Consider the following 16,596-nt stretch of genomic DNA (forward strand, 5'->3'; position numbering starts at 1 on the left):
GGAAGGCGCGCGCTTTCGCTCTCCTCCGCTTGGCTCCCTCGCGCGCGCGCCTGAACCTGGGAGGAGCCTCGTGCCATTCAAGCAATCCCTTTCCCCGGGCTTCTTTTGGCGCCTTGAGCAAAGGCAGCAGAAAGAAAGGGAGAGGAGGGGGGTGCGTCTCCACCAAGCATGGGCAAACTTGGCCCCTCCCTCCAGGTGTTTTGGACGTGGGCTCCCACCATTCCTAACAGCCTCAGGCCCCTTCCTTTCCCCCCTCAGCCACTTACGCGGAAAAGGAAAGGGCCTGAGGCTGTTAGGAATGGTGGGAGCCCACGTCCAAAACACCTGGAGGGAGGGCCCAAGTTTGCCCATGCCTAGGTTAGCATGAATAGCATAGGGAATAGTATGTATCCCTGCACAACAGCAGACATGGAGTCTCTGCAACTTCTTCATTATGCCCTTGGAGAGCATGGTGTTGTTTATGTGTGAATTATATTTCAGAACTTCCGTTGCAATGGTTTATCAGGCTCCTGTTGGAGTTCAATTCCCTTGTACAAAAGGGTTATGACTGTAAAATAAGATCACCAAAGAGATTGGTACAGATTAAGCATCCCATAGCCAATCCCCAAATTCTAAATACTCCATAATTATTCATACATGAGGCTGAGACCCCATCTACACTGAGTAAAGGTTTCCCATTAAGTCTAGTTGTGTCCGACTCTGGAGGTTGGTGGTCACTTCCATTTCTAAGCCAAAGAGCCGGCGTCCGTAGACCATCCCAAGTTCATTTGGCCAGCATGACTGCATGGAGTACCGTTACCTTCCTGCAGAAGCGGTACCTATTGATTTACACACACATGCATGTTTTCGAACTGCTAGGTTGGCAGAAGCTGGACCCAACAGGAGCTCACTCAGCTCCCCGGATTCCAACTGCCAACCTTCTGGTCAGCAAGTTCAGCAACTCAGTGGTTTAACCAGCTGTGCCACCAGGGGGCCCAAGGCCCCATCTATATACTATATAATCCAGTTTCTGAATGCAGATCATTCTGAATGCAGAAAGGAGATTCCACATGAAAATGAGGAAGAACTTCCTAACTGTGAGAGCTGTTCAGCAGTGGAACTCTCTGCCCCAGAGTGTGATGGAGGCTCCTTCTTTGGAGGCTTTTAAACAGAGACTGGATGGCCATCTGTTGGGGGTGCTTTGAATGCGATTTTCCTGCTTCTTGGCAGAATAAGGTTGGCCCATTGGGTCTCTTCCAACTCTATGATTCTATGATATGCTTTAAACTTTCTGATATGAGTCTACACTGCCGTATAATCCATTTTGAGAGCAGATAATATGCATTCAGAAACTGGATTATATGGCAGTGTAGATGGAGCCTGAGGTATAATATATTGTATAAAAAGGTAAAGGTAGTCCCCTGACATGAAGTCCAGTCATGTCTGACTCTGGGGTGTGGTGCTCATCTCCATTTCTAAGCCGAAGAGCCAGCGTTGTCCATAGACACCTCCAAGGTCATGTGGCCGGCATGACTGCATGGAGCGCCGTTACCTTCCCGCCGGAGCGGTACCTATTGATCTACTCACATTTGCACGCCGCTCCCCGGAATCGAACCTGCGACCTTTCGATCAACAAGCTCAGCAGCTCAGTGCTTTAACCCACTGCGCCACCGGGGGCTCCCCAATATATTGTATATACATATAATATTTATAATATTATAATGTAATACAATATAATACTACTAAGAATAATATGATATTATAATTATATATTTATATTACATGAAATATTACTAATAATATTATAATAAAATGGTATAGTACCGTATAGTAATAATTAATACTGATATTATACTATGCTAATAATATTAGATATTGTATATTGTGAGCCGCTCTGAATCTCCTTTGGGGTGAGAAAGGTGGCATATACATTCTGTAAATAGATAAATAGTGACACCTTTGCTTTCTGATGGTCATTGTGCACAAACTTTGTTACCAACGCACCCTATTATGTACATATATTCAAATAGAGGTAATCCAAAATCCGGGGGGGGGGGGGGGAGAAGTAAAATACATCCCAAGCATTTTGGATAAGGGCTAAATAAAGATAAACGTTTCCCGTGACATTAAGTCTAGTCGTGTCTGACTCTGAGTGGTAGTGCTAATCTCCATTTTTAACCCGAAGAGCCGGTGTTGTCCTTAGACACCTCCAAGGTCATATGACCAGCATGACTGCATGGACCACCGTTCCCTTCCCACTGGAGCCATACCTATTGATCTACTTCCATTTGCATGTTTTCGAACTGCTAGGTTGACAGAAACTGGGGCTAACAGCAAGAGCTCACCCCGTTACCCAGATTCAAACTGCCAAACTTTCAGTAAGCAAGTTCAGCAGCTCAGCAGTTTAACCCGTTGTGCCACCGCCCCCTCCAATTATGTATATATATGCAAATGGAGGGGGGGGGAGAATTAAAATACATCCCAAGAATTTTAGATAAGGGATACTCAACCTGTAAACCTCATTTGTTGCAAGTTTCCAATTCAGAATTAAAATCAATAAAGGCAGAAAAGAAGGAATATGTTGTGACAGAAAGACAATAAAAGCCAGATCTAATATGCCAATGATCTAATGGTCAAGTCAATGTGGCCAACCAGATGTCTTGGAAAGTTCAGCTAGCAAGGCATTATGGGTATTATTCCACTCCACCTGTGGGCTCTGATTCCAAGGAAGATACACAATAGGGTTCATTAAATGAGTTTGGTGCTTTACAAGAAAAACTTTTATGTTTGCTCCTGCTGCACCATTTTTCATTCTGTAAGTTTATCTCCTGTAGTAATCTTTTGTAGCTATCCTTGCCTGTGATGCAGGGATGTGCATTTTTGTGAATTTGGTAACGAGTAAATGTGCTGTACAAAAAATCCCTGACTTTTCAAGGACTACACAATTTTCAAGGACCGTTCACAGTCTGCGTTCTATTCTTCACAAAAGAAAACATGTATATATTCTGGAAAATCACTTTCTGAAGAGAAAGTGCTGTTTTATATTACGAGTTAAGATAATACTAATCTGGACTTTTTTTCTCTCTCTCCAGAAGAGAATGTATTGTTAACAGTTCATGTTGCTGACCTAACTTCATTTTCTTGTAATTGTAGGATCATTATGGCTCTGAATACGGATCAGATAAACCTCATTGGTCAGGTGTTTGAGTCGTATGTTTTGGAACACCACAAAAATGATATCTTGCAGATTTTAGGAGAAAAGAATGATGATGCCCATTACCCAGTTATTGTCGACGCTCTAACGCTTTTTGAGACCAATATGGAAATCGGTGAATATTTTAATGCAGCCCCCAATGAAGTGCTTCCCATTTTTGATAGTGCGTTGCGCAGGACAGCCGTGACCGTCTCTCAGTCCGTCTCTCAAGATCATGGTTTCGTCATTAAGCAGAATCTTCATGCCAGAATATCCGGTAAGGCACAATTCCTTAGGGCAGTATTGTGAAAAAAAACTTCTCTGGGCTTCACCATTATTAATGATCCCAACATTCATTGATTGTGTTATATGGGTTGAGAATCCCTTATCCAGAATACTCCAAATTTTACGACATCGGTGGCTAAGATAATGTACACAAGCAGGCCTGTAGCCCGGGGGGGGGGGGGGGGGGGTAGAGGTTCAAACCCTAACCACCCCCCCCCCCCCAGAAAGATTTTCTGGCTACGACCCTGTACAGAAGTGTTCCTTCCTCCACTCAATTATTTTAAAACATTGTGTAAAATTACCTTCAGACTATGTGTATAAGGTGTATATCAAAAATAAATTAATTATGTCTTTGGACATGGGTCTCATCTCAAAGACATCTCGTTATCTACATGTCTGCAATACAATTATTCCAAAATCTGAAATATTTGAGAAACCATTTGAGAAACTGAATACTCAACCTTTATAGTATATTATCTGTTGTAGTACTATAGTATAACTATGTAAGTGTCTACAGTAGACAATTACAGCTGTTTGATTCCACTTCAATTGATGGCTTTCTTTTACTAAACCCTGGGATTAGTAATTCAGTGTGGTACTTAGAATTCTCAGTTAAAAAACATCTAGTCTTCAGTTCCCAAGATGCCCCTGGAAGTTGGAAGAAGGAAGGATTCTATAGTGAAGGTAAAAGGTGAATGTTTTCCCCTGACATTAGGTCCAGTCGTGTCCAACTCTGAGGTTTGGTGCTCATCTGCATTTCTAAGCCGAAGAGCCGGCGTTGTCCATAGACACCTCCAAGGTCATGTGGCCAGCATGACTGCATGGAGCACCGTTACCTTCCCGCAGAAGTGGTACCTATTGGTGTATTCACATTTGCATGTTTTCGAACTGCTAGCTTGGCAGAAGCTGGGCCTAACAGCAGGAGCTCACCCTGCTCCCAGGTTCAAACCACCCACTTTTTGGTCAGCAAGTTCAGCAGCTCAGTGGCGTAACCCACTGCGCCACCAGGGCCCCAAATTTCTGGCATCCCAGAAAATGAGACACTGAATATATTTTAGACCTAGAACCTGCTTTGTTTACATTCCATAGGTAGCTATGGCTTCCCCATTTCTATAGATGCCTAAATTGTACTTCTAAATTATCAACTGAAATTTTAATGTACTGCTAGAAATTTGGAAGCAGAAGGAAAATCTCATGGGAGAGCCATTTTCTTTCTTTCTGAGGTGTGTGCTAATAAATCTTGCCATCTCCTAGATTTTGGGGGGAAATTGCATTGCTGTCTTTGATTGTAAATTATTTCACTGTCATACTACATTTATTCTTTGATCAATGGCCTCATTATTTCTCCTCTAGGCTACTATATTCCTTTCCTCAGTGGGCTTCCTGTGTTGGATATTTTCATATGTTTTGTTGAACAAATAACAGAAGAAGGCAACCTCTCTGATTGTTCAACTACTTATATATATTTACTTTTAGGTACCAATTGTCTGCTTGTCTAATGCTGTGTCTGACAGTTATGCCAAAAAGATGTGCAGTGGTACATTGAAGCTCTGTAACGCTCTCTGGCTGGAGGTACAGAAGCTGCGCTTTAAGAAGGTCATAGAGTTTAGGCCTATTAATAGGGGGGGAAAAGATGCTGCAGGCCAAATTGTCAGAAAACACAAAGCTCTTCTTAATTTCTGTAGGGAATATAAAACATCCAAAGTAGCCTTCCTAGCATAAATAAGAGCTCTTTTAGGAGGAGGAATTAGCAATTATTTTGTTTTTCTGACTCATAGGTGGAAGAATATATTTGTTACAAAAACAAAGTGTATTTTGAAAGCTCTTTCTATACAGTCACTTAATGGTTACCTCCCCAAAATGTGAGAGCTTAGTACATTATTAGTTTGACATCTGCCTCTGAGGATTTATGGTGCCCCTCGTTTGTGTTATTCTCAAAAATGTGTTTACATTTCCTATAGTGTAATGAGCTTCATGTGCATAGATACTATTCATATGTGTCCTATGAAATCCCTAGTTCTTAAATTTGTATAATCTTCAAAGGTAAAGGTAAAGGTTTCCCTTGATGTTAAGTCTAATTGTGTCCGACTCTGGGGAAAGGTGCTCAGTTCCTTTTCTAAGCCAAAGAGCCAGCGTTGTCCATACACGCCTCCTTGGTCATGTGGCCAGCATGATTGCATGGAGCACCGTTACTTTCCCACCAAGGCAGTACCTGTTGATCTACTCACATTTGCCTGATTTCGGACTGCTAGGTCGACAGAAGCTGGGGCTAACAGCGGGAGCTCGCTCCACTCCCGAGATTCAAACCACCCACCTTTCAGTCAATAAGTTTAGCAGCTCAGCATTTTAACCCACTGCGCTACCGAGGACTCCATGTGTATAACCTTACTTAGATGGAAAATACTCCAAACGAGGATTGAGAATTTTTCAGCAGATATCACTCCCATTGAACTCAGTGGGATTTGTTTATGAACAGGAATTTGGAGCGCTTTCCAAACACTGCATTTTACTGAACTATTGAATTTTATGGTTGTATGACATAACTAATACACTGGTTCGTTAGTGTGTGTGTGGAAAGGTACTTTGATTAATTTTGTCACTTGTTCTTTCCTTTCCATGGTTGGATATTTTGATTTAATGTATATCTTGCCTTTCTCCTACAGGAGACTCAGTAGATAATAAAGTGATAGATAATAAACAGTGGACTAGATATCTAGTACAGTTGGTAAATGTGTATGTGAGAACTTGGGTATCTATCCCTTGGTGCCCTTCCTGAATGATGTTACATCTGAGTTACAGACTCTGAGCAGTGGTGGGACCCTAGCTATAAAACCAGTTATGAAAGCAATAGCATGGCCTGGGCTACAAGAAGACACGTCCCACTGCTTGCACAACCAGAAAGAATACGACTAGTATACTTTACTATCATTTCAATGGATTTAGGTAAATGGGTCCCTACTCCGCCCTGAGTCCCTAATCCGCCCTGAGTCCCATTGGGGAGATTATTATTATTATTATTATTATTATTATTATTATTATTATTATTATTGTTATTATTGTTATTATTATTATTATTTGCTTACTTGCATGTTGCAAGTCACTTCTGGTAGCTTCTAGAGTGAGAGAATCAGCTGTCTACGAAGACGTTGCCCAGGGGACGCCCAGATGTCTTGCAATCCTGCGAGGAGGCTTCTCTCATGTCCCCCATTATTATTATTATTATTATTATTATTATTATTGTTATTGTTATTACTACTCTGTAGCGCTATTTTTTTACCTTTGTACAGTTTGTCAGTGATGCAATTGAAGCTATGGTTTCTTGGCTTGACAAGCATTTTCTGTGTGCTATTTCAACAGGTTTACCTGTTTGCCCAGAGCTAACCAGAGAACACATCCCAAAAACCAGAGATGTTGGACACTTCCTTTCGGTCACTGGCACGGTGATTCGTACCAGCTTAGCTAAAGTTCTGGAGTTTGAACGGGATTACATGTGTAACAAGTGCAAGCATGTTTTTGTGGTCAAGGCCGATTTTGAGCAATACTACGCTTTCTGCCGCCCGTCATCCTGCCCTAACAAAGAAGGCTGCAACTCATCCAAGTTCACTTGTCTCTCTGGAACATCCTTTGCTCCCAGCAGTTGCAGAGACTATCAAGAAATAAAGATACAAGAGCAGGTTTCAAAAAAAAATTAATTATTACCATGAATTTGCTGTGGAATAGGGGATAAATGTTAGATGCAATGACAAGTTTTTTCATTATCATCTGCACGTTTTCCTCTAGTGCTGTATAGTTATAATGTGCCTTCAGATCAATCCTTTTTTCTTGGCAAAATTTATTTCAAGGAGTCTGTGATTGCCTTATTCTTATGCAGAGAAAATGTGACTTCTCTCTCAAGGCCATCCAGTGGGCTTCATGGCTGAGTGGGACTCATATGGAGTCTTAGTCCAAGACTTAAGTCACTAGTTTCTGTGTAATACTGGCTATTTCCTGGATAACTGACAGGAGGAGATGTAGCCTTGTTTAAATGGAGCTGTATTCGCAATGGGATATTCTTTCCTTTTCCTCCTCACTGCAAATCCCTGCTTCACCCAAAAATGGGCTCTAGCGGATCTCCTAACTTTCCACAACCAGTTTTGGGGTGTAATGGATTGGGAAGATTGTCAACCCAGGTTTATTTGAATTGTGTTGTGAATTGTGTTGGATGTTGTCTACTCCTAACATATTACATGAGTATTCCACAGTTCAGAATGGGAAGAACTCACAATAAGGATCACACAAGCAAAATATTTTTCCTCTGATGATTGCCACTCGCATGGATTCAAGAGCAGAAAAGTATTATTGTATAGAAATCATGCCAGAGATTGCAAATATATTCTGATAAAATGGCATTGCTATTTTCATCCCACTGGTTTCAGTCCCCTGTGCAATTTCACGCATGGTTCCAGAGGGTCCCCCAATACTTCAGAGGCAACTGAGGATTTTTATAGAACCATGTCTGTACATGAGGGATAGGTAAAAGGAGCCATTTAGTTCATTGGAGGCATATTACCTTTTCTGCCCCATATATATATATATATATATATATATATATATATATATATGTATGGATGCAGTGGCGCAGCGGGTTTAACCACTAAGCTGCAGAACTAGCTGACTGAAAGGTTGGTGGTGCGAATCCGTGGGACAGGGTGAGCTCCCATTACTAGCCCCAGCTTCTGCCAACCTAGCAGTTCAAAAACGTGCATATGTGAGTAGATCAATAGGTAGTGCTTCGATGGGAAGGTAATGGCACTCCATGCAGTCATGCCGGCCACATGACCTTGGAGGTGTCTACGGACAATGCCAGCTCTTTGGCTTTGTAATGGAGATGAGCACCACTCCCCAGAGTTGGACAGAACTAGACTTAATGTTAAGGGGAAACCTATATATATATATATACACACACATACACACACACATACACATACATACACACACGCATATATTCTCTATTGTTTGATTTTTAATGTAATTTTGTTTATTTATTTCTTTTTCCATTTTTAACAAAACAATAAGACATTTAGATTAAATCCTTGTGCTACAGCAAAATCTCATTTTGTTTCCTTTAATGAGGAACAGTTTAGTTTTCATTATCTGTGGGTTAAATAAACCACAAACGACAGCACAGTTGGGTACTGCTGATTAATTGCTCTTTCTGTATACATATATTTCCAACCAATATAGAAAGCAATGAATTAAGACAATCTACACACAAATTGCTGAGGCCCAAGGAGTGTTTCATCATCATTAACAACAAATGGTAGCATATAAAAAAAATCTGTCTGAGAGTGTCTGCAGAGTTCTTTTCAAGACTCTAGCTCAGATTCACAAGTATTGTTTTTCATGAAATAAAGTAAATTTCATGTTTCCAGGTTCAAAGGCTGTCTGTTGGAAGCATTCCTCGTTCTATGATGGTTGTTCTAGAAGATGACTTAGTTGACAGTTGCAAATCTGGTGAGTGCTGTTCGATTTCCTACAGAAAATATCTTTTTAGAATAATTTTTACTTGAGAAAGGAAAATGCGGGCTGCTATTTTAACTCAGCTGTTACTGTTGAAGTCCTGTCTGAGTGTATGAATGCAGCTGTCAGGATGCTTTGTTGGTGTTAAAATCACTGTTGTCATACAGCATGAAAAACTCATTGTCTTATGTCAAAGCATCAAACCATATAACTTCTGCCTCTTGAAATTTTTGAACCCTGAAATACTATTTTGAGATGTCTACAATAAGCACTGTGTGACACTCTAGCCTGCACTAAAATTTTCTAGGTTTCCAACCATTTTATTAAAACTTGTGGAATCTTGACTAGTTATTCTTGTTATTTTCTGTACTACAGTATAGGTGGAAAGAGAGGTAATTTGTCTTAACTTCATTGCTGATCTTAATTACCTTAAATGAATGAATTAAACCATCTTTATAGGCTTGCTGATTTCCCTGAAACTCTTCACAACTGTGTCTTTAATAGGATACAGCTTTAAAAAGAATCAACCTAATTTAAGTGGGTTGTTGTAGGTTTTTTGGGCTATATGGCCATGTTCTAGAAGCATTCTCTCCTGACGTTTTGCCTGCATGTATGGCAAGCATCCTCAGAGGTTGTGAGGTCCTCACAATCTCTGAGGATGCTTGCCATAGATGCAGGCAAAATGTCAGGAGAGAACGCTTCTAGAACATGGCCATATAGCCCAAAAAACCTACAACAAACCCAATGAGTACAGCCATGAAAGCCTTCAACAAAACCTAATTTAACTTATTAGAGTTCTGCAGGTTAAACTAAAGTAGTTTGCCAAGTAACTATAAGCTACCTCTAAATTAAATCTAAATTAACTTTTTTCTCTTTGGGAATCTGTGCCTTCCAACTTATTCTTCGGGGAATGCTATCATCAGAACATACAAAAACGCAGAGACTTATGGGTTGGGTAGGTGGTGCCATGGAAAGTTACTGGTTCACTTCCTCCAGGTCAATGGTTCTTAACCTGTGGTCCGCAGATCACCAGTGGGCCACGAGGTCGAAAATCTGGTCTGCGAGCCTCCTTCCTCTTTATTTTTTTAATCTTATCACTGCTCCTTTTGCACCGCCTGCCACTTCTTCCCTGTCGCTGACCAGCTCTGCCCCCTTGGATAGACCACATCAGCTCTAGATTATTAAGTATGGTTTTCTGTGGGTGAGTAGATGGTGACTTTTTGATGGCATGTTTTGTATCAGAAACTAGAACTGATGTGGTCTATCCAATGCAATTTTTGAATCAGTACCCCAAATAGCCAAACCAAATCTAAATTTGACCAAAAATTGATTCGTAACCTTTTTGGTATTAATGTTGGAGAGTGGTCCCTGGTCAAAGTGGTCCCTGGTCAAAATTAGTTTGGAAACCACTGCTCCAGGTATTTTGCCTATTAGTGTCTCTGGGGTGATTTTTCAGTTCCAAATGAGAAAGTGCCTGGAAAAGAAGATAGTGCAGGTCTATACAACTGGTAGTTGGAAAGGAAACAAAAAACTTCTCCGTGCCACGCCTCCTCCTTCCCTTCATACTTCATCATGATTGGCTGTAACTCATCACATGACCACCAGTTTGCCCTGTCCCCTTCACTGGTTGGCCTCTGCCTGCCTTCAGTGGGCCTCAGGGTACTCCTTTGCAGGCCGCATTTGGCCCTAGGCTCTATGTTGTACAGGCCTGGAATAGAGCATACTCAGGAATACACAAGAACTGTACCATGCTCCCTTTAATGAACAGCTACTCTCATTATCTCTGCTGACAAGGCCTTGTTTGTTGCACACTGAAAACATAAGGACTGTCACGCTGGTCTAGTCCAGCATTTTATCTACTTTGTGGCTGACCACGGTTTTGGACCTGCCTATCTTCATGATCACATCTTCCCCTATGAACCAGTGCATGCCCTGAGATCTTCTGAGGAGCGACTGCTCTCTCTTCTGCCACTGTCCCAAGTTCGGTTGGTGGGGACGAGGGAGAGGGCCTTCTTAGTGGTGGCCCCCCAATTTTGGAACTCCCTCCTTAGGAAAATCAGACAGGCTCCCAACTTGTCCTCTTTTTGGAGCGAATTAAAAACCTGGATGTTCCGCTGTGCTTTTGATTAGGCAATCCACCAGAAACTGTCCTATCCCTACTTTAAGTTCTGCACCGCATTTTGTCCCTTTTATCGGCTACCTCAACATTTTCGACAATAGTATCCCCAGCCCTTGTTCATTTGATTTTGACACCTTCCATGGGCTCCTTTTAGGAATTTTGCACTCATTGAGCCTGAACTCAGCTATGTTCCCTTTATCCCAGCCATATTGTTTTATGATGTTTTATGACTGTGATGTTTTATTATTTTATTGATTGATTTTAATTGTGTCTCTGTTTTATTTGTAATTTTTGGGCTTGTCTCTTTGTAAGCCACCCCAAGTCCCCTAGGGGAGATGGTGGCAGGGTATAAAAATAAAGTTATTATTATAATATTATTTATGAGAAGAGGTCCACCAGCATGACAGGAATGTTCTTCGTCTCATATTTTCTGTGTCAGATATTGAGAGACAATTTTTCTGGTACTAGAGGGCATATATAGCCATTATAACCAGTAGCCACTAATGAATCTCACTTCAATGCATTATCCAATTCCCTTGTAAAGCCTTCCAAGTTGACAGCCCTCATTATATCTTAGGGCTGTTAATTCCACAGTTTTAATTATGTCTCTGCGGTGTCTCTGTGCTGGGAGGTAGATTCTTGTTATATTGAACTCTTTCATCTCTTTAGGTTTTTGAGAGCTCAACAAAGGTTTGTTTGGAGAATCTTACCCTCCAAGATGTGCTCCCCTTTCCAAGGAAGGTAGTGGCAGCATTTGGCTTTCAGCTGTAGAGACAGGATGATGTAGAAGTCTTTGAAACGTCTTTGCAAATCATGTGTTGTCTTATCAGGTGGAACTCCTCCATGTTAAGAATTATGATGGTTCATTTTTATTAACCTTTACAAAGAACCTAAACCAGCTGTCAGAATTGAAGACTCTTAAGTCACAATTCTTCCGGCAGGTCTATCCAGTCGATTTTATGTTGTGGATTATAACCTGCATTTTATTGGTAACTTTTAAGCTGTGTGCTGTATTTGAGATATCTATCTGTCTATCTATCTATCTATCTATCTATCTATCTATCTATCTATCTATCTATCTATCTTTGTTTTCCTTCGTTGTATGAATTATTATTTGGTACACAACAAGATTAGTACACAGCAAATAAGATCACTATGCTGACTTTTGTATTTGATCACACTTTGGACACTTCCCAAGTGTCTAGGACTGTGTGATATATTGGCAAATTATTCGTGCAGATCCAAGTAGGGTGGGCTTTTGTAGCTAACCAATGGTAATTTTGTCAGCGCCAATTGTTTTTAAGTGAAGGCCAAGGTCTTTAGGGACTGCACCCAGTGTGCCGATCACCACTGGGTCTACCTTTACTGACTTGTGCCAGTCTTTGCAGTTTTGTCTTTAAATCCTCATATCATGTAAGCTTTTCCAGTTGCTTCTCGTTAATCCTGCTGTCGCCTGGGATTGCAACATCGACAATTCATACTTTGTTTTTTTCCATGATCATGAGGTCAGGAATATTGTGCTCCAAAGCTCTTTGTCAATCTGAATTCAGAAAATTGTTGTTGTTATCCTCTGGGACAAGTAAAAAAATGTAATGATTTTATGGATACATTATTTCTTTATATATCTAGAATTTATTCATATGTGATATTGTGCATAAGGAAACTTCATATTCACAGACATAGATGTGCAATAGTATTACAACAATTCTCTTTTTTTTTTCCACAGGTGATGACATAACAGTTTATGGAATAGTAATGCAGAGGTGGAAACCTTTTCACCAAGATTCACGCTGTGATGTGGAGATTGTTTTGAAAGCCAATTATATTCAAGTAAACAATGATCAAATGACAGGAGTTATAATTGATGAGGAGGTCCGGAAGGAATTTGAAGATTTTTGGGAAAAACATAGGAATGATACCTTAGTAGGTATGTGAAAAGGACAAAGCAGTATATGTAACTTTCTGTGCCAAAAGACAGGCAATGTGTCGTGAAATTTTATTCCCTGGTGTGAGAATCAATGCATAAGAGGAGGGAATTCATTCTGTTATATCTCTTTGCCAGTAAAATCAGCATGAAGAAATTGTATGGAAGGGGATAATGACAGGAAGAAAACAGGAAAGGAGATGACAAACCTTGTTTCATTCTTAATGAATGAATGGTTTATTGTACCAGCTATCACATCAAATAATACAACCTGTTTCATTCTTAATAGAAAGAAGGGGGGGGGGGTTAGTTGTGTGCTTTGTGTGTAATATATGGCATCTACTTTAATTTCAGAGTAGTTTTTATTTTATCTGATGGATCAAGTGCTCTATCCCTCAGGATTGGTGGGTCAGGAAGGATTATCCTAGAGACTGCTGCAGCTGTGGAAAGCAAAAAAAGAGTTCTGGGCAAAGATTAGTTAGTTGGGCGGTCCCTCATAGCCTGAGGATGATGGTCCTCCAATTGTAGTGTCTTGGTGGTCGGTCCGTAGATGGCTGTGGAGGCCTATTCTTGATCTGCATGTTCTCCTGCAGTGAGGGCATCTGTTTCCAGGTAGAAGGCGGTACCGATCAGTGTTGGCTTGATGCACCTTCCTCTTGGCATGTTTTTCCCTTTCGCCCTCCATCCATCCCTCTTCAAATTCCACAGCACTGCTAGTCACAGCTGACCTCCAGTTAGTGTTTGACCAAGGAACAGAAACAGGAAATGGGCATTTGTATATGTGATAAATACATCATGTCATGTAGTGTCTCCAATGAAGAGCATGCCTCCAAAGATGCAGACTGACACTCTACCTATGCAGTCTCTAACTCATTCCAGTGGAAAGACCGGATCTGTGCTTTGATTCTTCCAGGAAAGCATAGCTTTCTAGAGGTTATTGCTTTCCACCTTCTGTCTGCCCTTCCCAGTATAGTTAATGGGGAAGGTAAGGGAAGTATTTCCCCCCAACATCTGAGAGCCACTTGTTGGCCTGATAGGTGTATTGTGTCTGAATTTGGTGTCAATTCGTCAAGTGGTTTTTGAGTTATGTTAATCCCACAAACAAACATTACATTTTTATTTATATAGACAAGACCAAACCACATAAAACAGAGCTGTCTCTTGAAAATTTCTCAACTTTAATGCAAGGAGAGCAGTGGACGGGTAGAATTAACAGGCTTGTTTGTTTCAGATTTGTTTGTCTTATCTGCTGTCATTTTCTCCTTTCACTCCTTTCCAGGCAGGAATGAGATCTTAGCAAGCTTGTGCCCTCAGATTTTTGGCTTGTATCTCGTGAAGCTGGCTGTAGCCATGGTCCTTGCAGGCGGCGTACAGAGAACAGATGCTGCGGGCACGCGGGTTAGAGGTTAGCAAACAACGCTCCTTTTCCTTCTTATTCCCACTCTGTGAAAGGTGCTCTTTATTATCCCTGAACGTGTAAGATACTCCCAATAGCACTTCACATTAAAAGAGAAATCATCTACCTTAGTGTCCCTTTGATAAAGTAGCTCTGCTAAACTTCAAAATATCACAAAACGGAATGTCGTATTTAAGTAAACAATGAGCAAATGACAAGAGTTATAATTGATGGAAAACAAACAAAAAATAAAAAAATAAAAAGGGCAGAAACAAAACCAGCAACTTTCTGGTTTTTCTGGATAGGCCAATACAACATCTAAAAACAAAACCAAATCAAAAAGATGAAATCTTGGCCTGAATTTGTTTAGACGGTAACACACGTTTATGCTGCTCATTTCATCCTCTCAGTTATGAATGCATCAGTTTAGGTTCCACATTCATAATTGCTGTGACATGGCTATCTTTCTTATAATTAACATTTTCTTCACAAATAAAAATGCATCTTCTTGAAGTATTTTCTTTCAGTGTATCTAATAAAACATAAAATTATGTTTACTGTTATACTCTTTATCTCAACCCTTCACACACAATTTATCCTTCTTTCTTTAAATCTTTATATATTTTTAAACTGCCCATCATGTATAGTGTAATGTATTTCACACTGTAATAATTCAGTCAGAATGACATTTTAACCACTTGAAACAAACAGCTGTTCATGTATCTGTCGATAAATAAATCACTATTCCTCTCTTTTGCAATACTATTTTTTAAGATTGACACCATTAATATATGCTCTAAAGATAATGTATATCTTGTCACAATTTCATTTTAGTGTATAGAAGACAGCCAATATATTCTACTTCTAGGGCTATATTGATATTTAAACTCCTGCTCTTGATGAGTTATGCAGAAAACAAACATTGAGTTGCTGTGACTTTTCTGGGCTATATGGCCATGTTCCAAAAGCATTCGCTCCTGACATTTTGCCCACATCTGTGGCAGGCATCCTCAGAGGTTGTGAAGTCTGTTGAAAACTAGGAAAAATTGGTTTCTATATCTGTGGAATGTCCAAAGTGGGAGAAAGAACTGTCTGCTGGAGGCAAGTGTAAATGTTGCAATTAACCTCTTTAATTAGCATTGACTAGCCTTGCAGCTTCAAAACCTGGCTACTTCCTGCCTGGTGGAATCCTTTGTTGGAAGACATGAGCTAGTCCTAATTGTTTCCTGTCTGGAATTCCCTTGTTTTTTTAGTGGTGTTCTTTCTTTACTGTCCTGATTTAGATTTTGTTCATTTTTATGGTTTTCTCCTTTCTGTTGAAATTGTCCACATGCTTGTGTATTTCAATGGCTTCTCTGTGTAGCCTGATGTGGTGGTTGTTAGAGTGGTCCAGCATTTCTGTGTTCTCAAATGATATACTGTGTCCACTTTGGTTCATCAGGTGCTCTGTTATGGCTGACTTCTCTGGCTGAGTTAGTCTGCAGTGCCTTTCATGTTCATTGAAAGCTCTGCATTAGCTGTATAATGCCTGTGGGTGAGACTTCATATTGGCTACAGTGCATGAAAACTGATTTGTTTCAGTGGACAGAACGGATGAAATGCAAGGAGCAGATGGATAAGATCTTTCCATGCAATGGGTCTTCAGGTAGCTTTGGAAATGCATTTCCTTTGAATAATAAAAGTCTAAATAGGGATTGTGCTAGGTTCCGTGTTCCTTAGTTCAACTCTTGGTTTGACTCCTTATTCCATGTACATTTTAGAAAACATTTGTACATTTGTTTCTTTGCAAGGTGAATCTCATCTTTTATTGGTTGGAGACCCTGGGACAGGAAAATCTCAATTTCTGAAATATGCAGTAAAGATTACGCCACGATCTGTGCTTACTGCAGGAATTGGATCTACCAGTGCAGGTAAATAGAGATATCATATTAAATAAGATATCTTTGTTTTTGTCCAATTCGATTTCTTCATCTGTTAGCCCCAGCAGGAAATACATGCCCTGTGCATATAGCACGAAGCTAATTTTAAACACATTTTTAAAATATTTTTCTTTGCATGAAATAAAACTTGTGTACATTGAACCTTTAAAAAGCAAAGGTGTCACTTGGATAATTGTAGATTTTGGAATTCCAGGTAATGAACTTAACCTGTATTCCCAAAACTCATGGCTTCTGCCCCCAGCAGTTCAAAATAAATAAATA

General features: G+C 40.3%; 1 protein-coding gene across 1 annotated transcript in view; it reads left to right on the forward strand.

The window, feature by feature from the left end:
- MCM9 (minichromosome maintenance 9 homologous recombination repair factor) overlaps window positions 1–16,596 on the forward strand; it is a 40,393-nt gene that overhangs the window by 325 nt on the left and 23,472 nt on the right. The window contains exons 2-7 of the mRNA XM_060753248.2: window positions 3,133–3,449; window positions 6,815–7,131; window positions 8,869–8,950; window positions 12,802–13,002; window positions 14,279–14,404; window positions 16,186–16,305. Of these exons, the coding sequence (XP_060609231.2) occupies window positions 3,140–3,449; window positions 6,815–7,131; window positions 8,869–8,950; window positions 12,802–13,002; window positions 14,279–14,404; window positions 16,186–16,305 (1,156 nt within the window). The 5' untranslated portion in view covers window positions 3,133–3,139. The remainder of the gene's footprint in view (window positions 1–3,132; window positions 3,450–6,814; window positions 7,132–8,868; window positions 8,951–12,801; window positions 13,003–14,278; window positions 14,405–16,185; window positions 16,306–16,596) is intronic.

This window comes from Anolis sagrei, chromosome 1, assembly GCF_037176765.1.
Source record: "Anolis sagrei isolate rAnoSag1 chromosome 1, rAnoSag1.mat, whole genome shotgun sequence".
NCBI lineage: Eukaryota > Metazoa > Chordata > Lepidosauria > Squamata > Dactyloidae > Anolis > Anolis sagrei.